General features: G+C 52.9%; 1 protein-coding gene across 5 annotated transcripts in view; it reads right to left on the bottom strand.

Annotated features, from left to right (window-relative positions):
• Nucleotides 1-7,289: 7,289 nt before the first annotated feature.
• Nucleotides 7,290-14,422, bottom strand: part of CHD6 (chromodomain helicase DNA binding protein 6) — a 205,940-nt gene continuing 198,807 nt past the window's right edge. For all 5 annotated transcript variants that reach the window (XM_049650774.1, XM_049650776.1, XM_049650778.1 and 2 more), the window contains one exon: nt 7,290-10,470. In XM_049650774.1, the coding sequence (XP_049506731.1) occupies nt 9,574-10,470 (897 nt within the window). In that variant the 3' untranslated portion in view covers nt 7,290-9,573. The remainder of the gene's footprint in view (nt 10,471-14,422) is intronic.

Here is a 14,422-nt window from a genome sequence, read left to right as displayed (position 1 = left end):
GCCGCTCCCCCTGTCTTTCCGGGGGGGTTGGGGGGGATGGGGGGGAGGGGACACGTGAGCTGGTGCTGAAAGAGGGACCACAGTCACAGGGGGAAGGGCAGGCCCGGGCCACCCAGAAGAGCTCCCAGAAGCGTGCGGTGTAGATTCGGCTCCAGGAGGCTCCTGGGTCCTGGAGTTGGACAGGGCGCACTTGAGGAGGCTGGTCCTTTTGTCCTGTCCCCACGCCCCCCAGCCCCCAGCAGTCCACCTTCTCTTACCTGTCACTCTTCCAGGCCAGGGTCTGCTTTGGGAACTCAGAAGCCAGGCAGAGTCTCGTCCCTGAGAACTGAGCACAGACGGGCTGACTGGCTTATTGCCAAAGGGAGGGTGGCACCAAGGATACAGGGGTAACTAATAAAAACAAGGTCAGGGTTTTGAGAACATTGTGCACCCACTGTTGACTCTGCAGAGGAAGTACCACTTTGGGTGGATGTTTTATGTCTTTTCAGACCTGCTCCTTTTTAGTCCTGCTGGGGTGGCTGGGTCGGTGGGGTCTAGGCAGTGGAACATGGCCCCTGTCCCTTGGGCTTGTTTTGGGGTGCTGGGTTGTGCACTGAGAGCGCTCGGCCTGCCTCTCCATGTCCTTCCTGCAGGGGAGGCTACCTATCTCCTACTCATCTGGGGAAGGGAAGGAAGTGGCTGCAGGGGCTCAGTCGGCAAGACTGCCTGCTCCAGGGCCACCGTCACTGTCCTCCACCCCTCTGTCTCTGTTTCTCTCAGATGCACACCAACACTAGGACTCCTGGAGTCAAGGCCTTGTTCCTTAAATGCATATACTCTGCTTCCTGATGGGGACATTTGACAAGGGACTGAGTCAGAGTAGGAGGGTCCTCCAACCTGGGGAGCCCAGGGGCCCCGGGGGCTGGGGTCAGGGCCTTCCTCAGGCCCCTGTGACCTACCTGACAGGACTGCACGTGCCCCCTCGCCACTCCCCAAAGGCATTCACCAGGGCCTTGGCAGCCCCTCTGGCTCTTTGCTGGCCTGGAAAGTTTGGGATCTGTGAATGGAAAAGCCCGGATCAGAGCTGGAGTGGGGATGGGAGTGAGGGGGGTGGGTGGGAGCGGTGTCTAGAGTTTTCCTAGTCTGGCCTCCTCTTGGTCAGAGCCAGGAAAGAGGCTTAACACCTCAGCAGCCCTGAGTCACTGCCTGCCCTGCTCAACCTGGGCCCCCCCAGCCCCCGCCTTCCTGTTAGTCTCCCCCGACTCACACCTGCAAGGTGGCCCTTGGTGGTATCCCCCACTCTTGGGAAGTCCCTGAGGATTCTTGGGGACCCCCAATGTGCTGGGGATAGAGAAACGTGGGGCCCAAGTGTCATCTTGAGTGGGTGATACAACAGGCACATACACCCCACAAGACCAGAGTCAAGGGGCCTAATAATTTGCCTAAGGAGGTTTTGCCAAGCTGCTTCAACCCGGCCTCTTGTCTGCTCCCGGCAAGTGCCCAGCACCTCCCCCATGTGGGGCCGCAGCGTCTCCCTGGACCCCCCCCACACACACAGGTGGAGAGCCCCTCTGGGAGGGAGATGCTAGCTGCCAGGATTGCACTGACCTGCACTCCTGAGCTTTTCCTTGTATCCTGAGAGCCGGTGGGACTCCCCAGTGGGAGACAGGACAGTCCCCTCCCTTAAAACGCATCCTGATTCTGTATTCTCCCAGGTCACCTGCTGGTTGTGTCAGGAACCTGCCAACGCCCACGGCTCTGCAACCACTCAAGAAGCAAACTATGTGCTCTGTGCGTCCTGGATCCAATCTGCAGACAGATACTTGCTCAGTGGATTTCGTTTTTTTGAAAACTGAACTTACTGCATACGTTGAAAAGTCCATCTTCTATTGAAAAAAACACTCAGGGTATGGGGGAACACAGAGCCCGCCTTCCCGCATGGCATCACTGGCTGTCGCCGGTTGAAGCTGTCCCTCTTAGTCGGGCATGATCCCCTCCATTTCCTATTGCCTTATATCTGGCCCCTGTCCCTCACGTGTGTCATCTGCCTTGCCCGGTAGGTGTGGGAGTCTACAAACACTGTCAGACTTTGAGAAGCGAGCGCATGGGCCACTGATGCCTCCCCAGATGGACACAGACCATTGCTTAGTTGTGTTCGGGCACGGCTGTCCAGGCAGGGGCAAAGCCCACAGCTCTGCATTTTGCCTGTCACAATGAAAACCACACTGAGCTGCTCTGGTCACCCAAAGGGGATGGAGGTGACTGTGGCTTGACCTGTTCTTAATGCACCCTTGGCACATCTTTAAAAATCCTTTCTACAGGGGCACCTGGGTGGCTCAGTCAGGTAAGCTTCTGACTCTTGGTTTCGGCTCGGGTCATGATCTCATGGTTTGTGAGTTTGAGCTCTGCATTAGGCTCTGGCTGACAGTGCGGGGCCTGCTTGGGATTCTGTCTCCCTGTCTCTCTCTGCCCCTCCCCTACTTGCTCTCTACCTCTCTCTCTCAAAAATAAACAAATCTTAAAAAAAGATCTTAAAAAAAAATCCTTTCTATAATTTTGCCCACTAGGATAGGTGTCACATTGACTAGGCTGTAGTTCCTGGATCGCCCACCTTCCTTTCCTGAAAATGTCAGCACTTCCTCCCTCTTGTCTCCCACACCTCTGCCGCCACCCACGACTGCTGGGATGCAGCGACGGCCGTCCCATTACAGATCCTTTTGGCTCCCGCGCGTGCATAATCCCACCACTGGCCGGCAGGAGATGTCTAGCAGATGTAGCTGTTCCTTCAGTCCATCCTGTCCTCCCAAAAGGAGGTCCCCAACAGCAGAATGGTGTCTGATCTGCCTCCCCCCCAAGCCCAGCCTCACTTGGTGCACAGCAGGAGAGGCTGGAAGTCCCCAGGCAGTGGCCGAGGGCCCACCAGCTGTCAGTCAAATGAGGGTGGAGCTGGCCGCGGTTGGGGCCCGAGGAGGGAGGGGCCTGCTGCCCTGAGCTGCAGGTGTGGGAGGGGGAGGGATGGAAACTCATAGCTGCATAGACCGGGTCTCCGCAGCTCTTTCCTGGGTTCCTCTGAACTCTGCTTCCAGGATGTGGCTGCAGTCAGCCTGGGCCAGGGGACCCCCCCCCACCCCCCAACCCTGGCTGCCAGGGCTGCTATTGCTGCCCTGCGCTCTGCGCTCCCACGTCTGGCCTTCCCGTTGCCTGGCTCCGGGTGGGAGTGAGGCCAGTGCAGGCTCACCCCCACCCCCACCCCCACCCCCACCCCCCGGCCTGTCTTCCTGGGAGGCCTCCCTTCCAGCCACTCTGCAGGTAGACAGCGCACCGCCACCAGCCACGGACCGGACCCGGGTTGCCGGCCCCTTCCCCAGACACAGACGGTGTTGCCTCCTGGTCCTTAAACCCACGTCCTGTGTTTCACTCGGGCTGTGCCCTCCTGCCTTTTCTGGGTCCTCTCTGTAAACACTGCCTCTTCTCCCACAGCGTCTAATCCGTCCTCGGGCTCTCCTGAGCGTGGGGGCAGGGCAGTCCCAACTTTTCCTCCAAAGTGACAGTGCGCCCTGGGGGTTTGGAGGTGGCGCCTCAGGAGGCAGGCCCTCCGTCCAGGGCTACTTTGAAGCCTCTGCTTTATCTTCACAGGTGTCACTCTTCTAATGTGCGTGCAAAAACACGGTCAAATAAATATAAGAAGACTTTAAATGACTTCCTTTCTGCACTGAATCTATGAATAAAACCGATGCTCTAGGCCAGGGGTCTGCGAACTATTTCTGTGAAGGGCCAGATAATAAATATTTTCGGTGTTGCAGACCACGTGGTCCTGTGACAGCTCTCAACTCTGCTCATGTGGTGCACAAGCAGCCACAGATGGTACGTTCAGGAGCAGGTGTGGCTACGCTCCAATAAAACTTAATTTACGGTCTCTGAAATTTGGACTGGGTATGATTTTCACATGTCAGGAAATATTCTTCTTCTTTTGGTTTTTCCATTATTTAAAACGTAATGTCCACTCTTGGCTCGTGGGCTATACAAAAACGGACGGGGGCTGTGCTCTGTGGACTCCACACTGCCATCAGACCCACCTCTAAATTCCAGCTGAAGGCAGGTGGCAGCCTCCCTGAGCCCTGTCTTCATGTGGAGGACACGTTTGGGGATGAGCTCCTGCATGTCAAGGCCTGGCACAGTGGGCAGAGCAGAGGAAATGGGCACCCAGGGGCCCGTGCCGGAGCCGCCCTGGGGGGAAGGTCACGGCCAGGGCCTGGTGGGCATGGAAGGAGCGGTGCTGCTCCCTTCCCAGGCGGCTCGTGCTGCACCCAGCACACGAGTGGTGGGCGATCGTTGAACACCCTGGGGCGAGGGGGGAGCACACCAGAAAGCTGGATCAAAGCTCTCCCAATTGGGTTGCTGGTCCTGCTTACTCAAACCTTGGAGCAGAAATTAGGCTCCAGCCTTTAGAGATGGTCTGCTGTCTGGGAGGCTGGTTTCCCTGTCATTTGCGAGATCCCCCTCCTCTCGGTCCCGGCCAACTTCCCTCTGGCCCTTCTGGCTGAGAAGTTACACAGACCCCTGCCACTTCTTTCTAAGACTGGACGCTGCTTCTCACGTGGCCCCTTAGGCCTGGGCCTGGTGTGTCTGAGCACCAAGAATGAGACTCCAAGAATGACCCTAGGCTAGCACAGCAGGATGGGAAGGAAACACCTCCCCCCCGCCCCACCAGTTACCCCGCTCATGGCAGCTGGCCCCCCAGCCCCTTCCCCTGCTCACCATTCCTATCACCCTATTTCTCAAAGCTGCACCAGAAGGCAGTTTGCTTCATGCCCAGACTAGATGCCCATGCTGATCCCCTGGTTGGCTAATGGCTCTGCAATCTGTCTTTCTGTGTCCCCAAATCCCAGCTCTTGTCGTTTACAGGTTGGGTGCCTGGACAAGTTATTTCACCTCTCTGGGCCTCAGTTCTCTCATCTGTAAAATGGGGACTTTTGAGTGACTGAGGGGATGGAGGGGATGGCCATAAAGCACTTAGAACAAGCTCTAACTAGAGGAGGTGCCTGCTAAATAAATGTGCACTGTTACATTGAGTGAGGTTATCAGAGAAGATACAGGATGCCTAGTTAAAGTTGAATGCCATATAAAAGTTTTTTGTATAATTATGTACCAAATACTGCTTGGAATATACTTATACCAAGAGAATTAGTTTATCTGAAATTAAAACTAACTGGGTGTCATTTTCTCCCCTCCATCTGGCAAGTCTATACTGAAGGAGGCCCCAGAGATCCAGGAGGATCTTGGGACTTAGAGCAAGACCTTCCTCATCCCTGATTTGATTACCCTCCTTCCAGGGGACAGGAGACTGGTGCTCCTCCCCTCACCGGCTACTCAAAAGCGGTAAAGATACATGACTCATATGCAAGCATACTTTTCAGCACCTGACACTGGTCATTTTGATCAATCCTTTAGGTTGCGAGGTACAATTAGCCCTGTTCTACAGATGAGGAAACGGAGGCTTGGAGAAAGTAGGGATGTGCCCCTCCCCCTGACCCCAGAAGCCCCATCTCTCTTCCCTCTGCCCCCCTCTCTCCATCCTAGTTCATTCCTTTGTCCTTGGGCCTCGGGCAAGGGCAGAGCCAGAAATCCGACAACAGGACTGTCTCGGCTCGGCAGCGTTAGCTTCAGGCACATCCAAACTGATCCCACGAACACCTTCCTCGCAGGAGCTGTACTCGGCTCACCCCACATACCCCCTCGAGTCTGGATCATGAGGGTGGCCCCAGAGCTGGCCACCCAGGCAGCATGCACCAAGGTCCTGAGCACCTGCCCTCATGCTTCTGTACCTCAGAGACTGGGTTTTGAGAAGCCACGGTCTGGAACCCAAGGTGCTGGTCACTGGGCTGGGTGAACCGCACTACTGACCTAAGAGACCATCCTTCTGTGGTTTCCAGACCAGGCAAATGAACAGCAATTCTTGCAAGAAACCATTTTAAGGAATTCACTATAAATGAATCAAGCATAAAGTTTTCCAGAGGGTGTGGCCACAACTGTTCCATTTTCCTCAGTGCCAATTTTTCCCGAGAGTCACTCAGTCAGATCTGGTCTCTGAGGCGGAGGGGGTCCCAGGCTGGCATCACAAAGGCTGGCCTGTTCCAACCGCAGGCTGGAGGGACGGAGAGGTTAGCCCCAGCTCTGCTGTGATTGATGACACAGCTTTGCTGTCTTCCAGTGGCTTTCATTAGGCACACTGGATGCCAGCGCCCTCTACCCAGTAACCAAGACGCTCTGAAGACAAATGAGGTCACTTATGGCAAACACACACAAAACACTGCAACACTAGCCCAGCGTACTAAACTAATTGCACTCCTCTGCCCTCACAGAAGCAGACTCTACTGGGGCAGCCTCGGGGGTTAAGAGTGAAACCAAGACTATTTATTACTTATTCTGCATAAATTATTCCTCTTCCCAGAAGGAGGGCTCCCCACGTCTGGACTGGAGGGCTGCAAAGACTGGAATACACCCTGACTTGGAAAACCACAGCAGAGGACTCTGGGGTCTTAGAGAACAATGCCTCACCCATTCTCCAGGCTCTTCAGCCGCCATCCGTCGGCCCCTAGTGGTGACCCAGCGAGGGTGAAACTGGTGGGTGTCTGGCTGTGTGGCCAGGGCTTCAGCACTTTCCTGCTAGTCTCCTCGACAACTTCGGACACAGTCCTTCTGGGGCTTGAGAAGAAAGCTAAGGGCCACCAAATTCTTAACAAGCCTTAAGAATTCTGAGGCACTCCTGTGTTTTGGGGCCTGTTCCGATCCCACAGTGGTTCCACCGCCTCCCCTCCCCCACCCCGAGGTCCCAGGTATGTGATTTGAGGCAGGGCTTCTAGAAAGTGGTGCAGTTGAGGCGTCGGCTGGAGCCTGGAGCGTGGAGCGGCTGGAGCGTTCGGGCCCCAGGTCCGGGAAGCAGGGACTCTACTGCTCTCCCTTCTACAGCACGTGTTTTAACCAGGTGTGCCGGTGGGTCAAGAGATAAGGCAAATCAACCCCCGTGAATGGATATTTAACAAGCCCCCAGTAGCGTGCCCAGAACAAAGTGGGCACTCGGAAAGACCGTGGACTGCTGTGTGCAGATGATGTATTTATACAAGGCCCAGGCAGCAAGAGACATCCAAGTGCCACTGAATTTGACTTTTAAAATTGTTTTTTTTTTTTTTTTTTTTTTTTAAATCCAGGATCAAGACCACAGACAATTTATTATGTAAGACACGGGGTGAAGAATGACCAAGGAAAGTTATGGCTGTGAGTGACATGGAACTTAGATGAAAAGGCTCAAGTTTGCTGAAGAGAGTTTAAATTTGGCTTTTGCTCTTGGAAACGTCAAAATAATCATAAGAAGCACTTATGCCTTACAGAGCAAATAATCCACAGAGTGTCATTTTCATTTTGCAAACAGGGACACAATAGCAGTCAAATATAAGCCTAAACACCCAGAGAGTTAAACATACAGGTTCGGTAAGATATAACAAGGGGTTTAGCATGCTGGTGGGTTTTTAAATCAAATCCATATTGAACCCTGTGACCTACTGGAGGTTCTAAGTGGAACCTAGGGAAAGCAGCTTTTCCATACAAAACAACAACGAGGACAACAAAGGAAACCCAGGCTCTGCTGGATGTCTATAATACTCATTTGCAGTAAGGCTTTCAAGATACATGAATTTTTATAGCATTTGTATTTTAAGGATTTAGGGCAAATACATTTTTTTTCTACTTGATAAAAAGAAAATTAGTACTTAAAAGGTTCAAAAATATATCAATTGAGTGATTTTTTTTTTACATAAATAAATTATATTGATTTTTAGGATTTAACAGCTGAAAAAACCCTTTCTGCTTCCACTGGAGGCAAAACTGAACAAAATGTTAGTTAAATAGAGAGCAGCATTTCTAAGAAATCTGTTGTCAGCATTATCGACCATCTATGCTACAAAGATGTCATTAAATAGGATTTGTTCAATCAACGGATTCTTTCTTCTTATGCGATCGGTTACAGAATTTCTGATTTTTATCTCTGATTCATAACTCCACCGTTCGAAGATACATCTTATTTTTTTCTTCGGTCACAATTTAACAGACTTCTTTGAGATGCTCATTTTAACATTTACATAATTTATAATCCCAAATGTATAAAAGACAATGACAAAAGCATCATAAATAAATAATGCAAACTGAAATAGTTATGTCAAACTTTTGGACCTTCTGATAAATTAGCAAAACTGTAACAGGAAAAGTAAAAAATACAGTAAATTGTGGCAACACCAAGTGAAACTGGTACCAATAGCACTTCCAACGTCTCTGACGGCCCCCGCACGGGCCCTGTGCCCCCCAAGTCCTGAACCACGAGCTTATTTCCAGTCTCAGAGCACGACCGGCCCTCTGGAGTGCGGGACACAAGTGGGAGGGGAACGCAGGCAGGGTTAAGCGCCACTCAGGCAGGTGCTTCCCGAGTGAGAAGGGAAAATGATGTTAATTTGCAACAGTCTCGACTAACCTGATCTGGAATCTGGGTCCAACTGTGTAATGGAAACCGAATAGAGAAAAAAAAAAAAAAAATGGGAGAGAAGAAACAAATTTTCACAGTCGTTTTATAAAGGTGGCACACACCAGTTCGGACAACCTCAAATAATTTGACGAAGGGACCTAGCAAAGTGTAAAAGTGTTGAGTGACTATATCCTCGAAGGCTCCAGAAAGAGCCCTACTCTTGGTGAAGGGGAGCACAAAGTAAAAACTTGTGAGGGCCTGGTGGTGGCCGGAGCGATCCTTGAGAGTGAGGTGAGCAGTGTGCAGCCCCACAGAGGACGAGCCCCTCACCCGCCCCATTGCCGGCAACAACCCCGGTGTGTAAAGCTTTTCCATACTGAGAACGATCTTTACGTGGGGGAGACAGCATACATATGTATAAAATAATGCCTCGTCAGTATTCCTTCTTGCTGCAGGTGTCTGAAAAACCATTAAGGGGGATGTCCTGTTACTACCAGTAAGGTTTTTGCTTTCTAAAGAAATGAGCATATGCATTTTCAACCATTAGTTATATACTTCTGTCTACACTACTCATTTAGTCCTCATGATAAAATAGGGAAATATCTTAACTAAAAAATACGCACGAGCACTTCCTTCTTCTGTGCTTTTTGGTTTCCCCATTAGATTCTTCCCATTCAACACAGCTCACGGAAAAAAGAGCTCCTGTCTCTGTTCTTTGGCCCTTTGGTGGTAAATCCCTAGACAGCTTTCTTTTGCCATTGTCCCTCCTCAGGTGAGTGGGAACTTGGAAGAGAAGGGGGAAGGGTGTGTCACCACATACTGTATTAGCTACGGTTGCTGGAATGAACAACTGGGTAACAGAATGAGAATTCTGTGCCTCCTACACTAGGTCGACGACACTCAGCTAATGAAGTGGCAAGACCCTGCAACTATTAACATCTGTGACCACAGTTCTCAGAAAATTAGGTAGGTAATATTACTTATGGAAACACAGGTTCTTATGAAGGTGGAGTGAGGGAAGTAACAAACCTTTATGGGATAAGAAACTTACAAGTCACAATCATTTCTTAAATGAAACAGTTCTAATTGGTGTCACTGTTGGAGTCTTTGAGGCCCCCTTCCCTGGCCTGTGCCACATGTCCTCTCTCTGGAGGGACGGGGGCCCTGGGTTCGGGGCAGTTCTGATCGCCGCCTGGCTCCTTTTCGGACCCGGGAGCAGGCTCTGGGTTGGGGTTCAGGCTGTCCCCTTTTGTTTTCTTCTTCTTCCGCTTCTGGCTCTCCAGACCTACTGCTTCAGAGTGTCTGGCCTGCTGCATTGCTGGCAGAGCCATGCCCATGCCCGGGGACAGAAACATGGATGGGTAAAGGAGTCCAGGAGACACTCCTGGGATGAGAAAGGGGTTAAAAGCCACAGGACTACTGGTAGTTATTGCAGGTTCGGACTGATCAGAAAACGGACCAGGACCAGGCTTGTCTTCAGCTAATGTGTCCGTTTTTACATCATGGCTACTCGGCTTGTCTTCTACAGTCTTTTCGGTCGCTGCTGTGCCACTTTTTGTTGTGCTTGACAGAGGCGCTGCAGCGGTGTTGGTGCAGGCAGTGGCCATGGGTGCATTGAGGAGTCCCCCGACACCGAACATCTGGGGCACTGCGGCCATTCCCGGCAGCATCATGGGCAGCATGCTCAAGGTGCTTTTGACCTCTTCGCCCGTGGGCATCGTGGCGAAGCCGGCCGGGAACCCCACCAGGCCCGTGAGGGGGATGCCTGGCAGATTTCTCATGTTCTGGAGTCCTACCAGGTCCATCCCAGCGATCAGTCCGTTCATGAACAGTGGCCCCATCCCCGAGGGAGAGTCCGCCACGATGGCAGGGGTCTTCAGGAGCTCGCTCCGAGGCCGCCTCCCCCTCCTTCGGGGGCCCGCATCTCGAAGAACAGGCTCGGCCAGGGTGTGATTGAACTTGTTTTCTGGGAGAAATCCCTGCAAAAGGACAAAGAAACACGAGATGCCGAAGGTTACTGGAGGGCAGGTGATGGGCTGGGGATGAAGACCAGGGTTCTGCACTGGGCCAGACTGCCACTGTTCCGCCAAGGACCCGAGTGGGAGCCCCCTGCCTACTTGCCTCGACAGCTCTCTAGCCTAGGTGCGCCTGAGGTCGTTGGCTTGGGAGGCCGAGAGCCAGCCACCACCAGCACACGACAGCGGCATCCACTCCCTGGAGGAGCTCGTCAGAGAGCTGGGAACTGGAGCCCAGCTAAGGACACGCAGGTCTTAGGCGAGACTTACAGCTGCAAGGCCTTGACCAAAGTGAGCGTTCATCTTCCTTGTGACACAGAAGCAACAAAGCAGAGTAGGGGAGACAGAGTTTTGCAGGAGATGGACCTGAATTTTGGTCCCAGCTCTGTAACTAGATGTGGGACTCGGGCCACCTCAGCTAGACTCGCAGAGTGCAAGTGAGAAAGGACCATGACATCGCTCTGGCCTTACTGGAGGCAAAGTGTGCAGCACATTACCCGACCCACAGGAACAAGTGCTTACTGGAGGGGTGCCAGTGACCGCACATACCTCACTCCCTGTGGGTCACAAGTTCCTGCAGGACAACTCTGTCACCAAACAGGGTGTCTACATGTTTGCTGAGGAGACGAGGGCATTCTTAATGTGGCTGGGGAAACACATCATAGTGACTGATGTTCTGGTTTCCCTCAAGGGAGGCAGTCTAATTTCCCTCTCATCAGAGGGCCGTGCTCTGGTTTTCCCAGCTGGTGGAGAACCCTGGGGCTAAGCACCACGCGGCCCGCCATCCAGCTCTGCTGGCACGTGGGTCACCCAGCACCACGCATGCTCTGCTACCGCCATGCGGACGATTTACTATGGGGAATCAGGGAACCTGCTGCTCCAACGGCATCAGTGAGTGGTAGGCCACACGGCGGACAAAGCACCAGGCTGGCAGCGGGCTTGCTGCAGCCTTATGCACTCCTTCCTTCGTGACCGTGATTCAGGGGCTCTGGGGGGCGACGAGGATGTACCAGAGCCTGCCGGAGAGCCCACTCTGCCAGAGCTTCCCGTCTGGTTGCAGAGAGAGAATTAAACAAATCGGTGCAATTACAGCATACCTAACTCTGAATTTGTTCCCAAAGCAGCACAAATAATCCCCATAGCAAGAGAAAGGGAGAGATTTCTCTCAGGACCCTCTGCATGGAACCCCTGAGTCACCCGGGAAACCACACCTTTCCCTCTTTCTACTGCCTCCCGCTCCTCCCTGCTGTCATTGAGCTCATGGAGGCGGTGCGTGTCCACGGGCTCAAAGGCAAGTTGGGACAACTGCCGTTGAGCAGTCTCAATCTTTGTGGAGAAGAGCATGGAGAAAAAGCCCTTCCCTGTGGTCCCTGGAAGTCCTCTCTCCTTTCTGAGCCATTGAAGGAAAGCAGCCTTAACTGCCTGGGCTTCTCCTCGTGGGTCCTGTTACAAAGTTGGTGTGATTCTGCCACCTTCTCTTTGATCACAGCAACGATGAGGCTAAAGATGTTGAGTGGCCATTAGGGATCCATCACGGTGGGTTTGCACTGGGGACGCAGGTCACCATCAGGGCTGGAATGTGGAAGCCGGGACAGGCCCCAGCACAGCAGCATGACGTGGGAGGGCCCAACAGTGAGGCCCCCCGTGCGCCGATGCTGGAGGAGCCCACGCTTCTCTACGGCTGACTCTGCTGCCTTCTCAGGATGCTCAGCTGTTTGTATGCACGCCTTCCCTTCCTGCAAGTCTGCAGTGGGGAGTGGGGACCTGATAAGACACAGTTGATACTCCACCAGTCTACTCTGAGGCCCAGATGCAGGGCCCCGGCTGCAGTCCTTACTGGAGCATACTTGGAGTGAGAAGGCAGGGACAGGTCGCACCAAGAGACACCAGAAGGGCCTGAAAAATACTTTCATTAGGGCCAGGACTGCTAAAGAAAATAGGAAAGGAAGTCAGGAGTCCACAGATACCTAAGGGCTGAGACTGACAGCCAGGTCTGAGAATAGTTAAGATGACTCTTCACAACCTTGGGGCGCCTGGGTGGCTCAGTCGGTTGAGTGTCCGGCTTCGGCTCAGGTCATGATCTCACAGTTTGCAAGTTCGAGCCCCACATCAGGCTCACTGCTATCAGCACAGAGCCTGCTTTGGATCCTCTGTCTCCCCCTTCTCTGCCCCTCTCCTGCTTGCACATGGGTGCGTGCTCTCTCTCTCTCAAAATTTTTGAGAACAATTTTTGAAGAAAAAAGAAAGATGTCTCTTCACAACCCTCCTAAGGACCTCTACTTCAAACTTTAATCCAGGAGTTCTGGCATCTCCATTCAGTTCCCTGCCTCTCTTCTGCCTAACTGTTAAAGAAGCAAATCCTTAGAAACTCCAACAGATCTCTGCTTAAAGGGGTAGCTGTAGAGATGGGGTTAGTTGGTAACACGGGTCCTCAGTGAACACACCCGTGTGGTGGGCTGCCAAACGAGAAGCGGCTGGGAACGGAGGCATGGGGACCTTGGTAGTGGCAGTGTGGACAGGACCGTGGCCATCCCAGAGGGGCAGTGGGGACTGGAAGAGCAGCAGGAGTACCGACAGTGCACTAAATGTGCACCTGCCCTGCGTCAGGCAGACGTTAAGGGTTCCATGTGCATTAGTCATCCCACCAGCCCTGAGGGGTCAGGACAATTGTCACAGCCATTTCACAAAGGATTTACAGATTCGTACATGTGAAAGATGTGTATTTGAATGTTCCCAAGTCCCCAGGAATAAGGTTATTTTTGAAGTCCTACATCTCTCCCTCAATTTCCCAGAGAATATTCAAGAAAAACCCGATCACGGGCAAAAAGCTTTATGATGGTTGACTACAAGAAAACTCTTCTCCAGAAGCCTCGGTTTAAACTAGCAGAACTGAGGGAACAGTGATACTGTCATGCTTAGCGCCCCACTTCTTTCTCACAAAGTGGGAGAAGCAGGGATCTGCCCCAGGGGCACAGCAGACCCTTCCCAGCCTGGCTGTCGCATGCACCTCACCACACTGGCTCTTACTCCCACCCGTGACCAGTGCCTGCTCTTCGCTGGGCCGGTGTGTCCAGGGTGCTGGGCAGCCACTCACCCTGGCTCTGGGGATGATCACTTGGGGAGCAATCCCCGCCTGGTTCCTATTTCTGAACAGAGAGAGTAGCACTTGAGGGACCGGGGCCAGGCTAAAAGCAGAACTTGTAACGCACACCAGTCAGCCAAGGGCCCCAGCCAGGGGAGCTGCAACAGGACCACAGGGCTTTTCCAGGACCTCTTCCCTGCAGCCCAGCCACAGCCGCGAGCCAGAGAAAGGTGTTGGGGTGTGTCTTTTTCCTTTATACCCACAAAGTTCCCTCCTAACTCTCCAGTAGAGGGTGTGTTTGATCTGAGAAGCCTTTATGTTAGGAAGTAAACCCAGAGCTTGATAAACAATGCCTCCATCTTCTTTTCCAACAATTTGCTATAAACCAGATGTTCTTTAACATCTGGGCATCTGGGGCATCTAGGGCTAGACACCTCGTCAAGCCCTATATCCCGCAGGATCTTTGGCATGCCCCTCCGGCATCAGGATGTCCAGAAATGTTCCTCCCCTGCTCTTGTTGTGAGCCTCTGACATAGAGAAAGTGCTGAGCCCTTTCAGAACTGGGAACCTGCCAAGGAGGCATACTGCCTTCTCCCCTTCAGGCTGGATGAGCAGCAGCAGAAAGGTCCCAGGGGTGAAGACAACGGCTCTTCATCTACTGCCATGCAAGAGGGGTGCTCGCAGAGGAAGTCAGCTCTCACCACTTCCTGTGGGAGGGATGGTCCCTCCAGCCGCCGAGCTGCTGCCCACCCTAGTCAGGTGCCCCTCCCAGCAGCTAGGCGACCACACACAGCGGCCAAGTTGGGCTTTGGCAGCTTTCCCTCCTAGTAATTA

This window comes from Panthera uncia (genome assembly GCF_023721935.1).
Source record: "Panthera uncia isolate 11264 chromosome A3 unlocalized genomic scaffold, Puncia_PCG_1.0 HiC_scaffold_11, whole genome shotgun sequence".
Classification (NCBI taxonomy): domain Eukaryota; kingdom Metazoa; phylum Chordata; class Mammalia; order Carnivora; family Felidae; genus Panthera; species Panthera uncia.
This window is presented reverse-complemented; position numbering and strand designations above follow the sequence as displayed.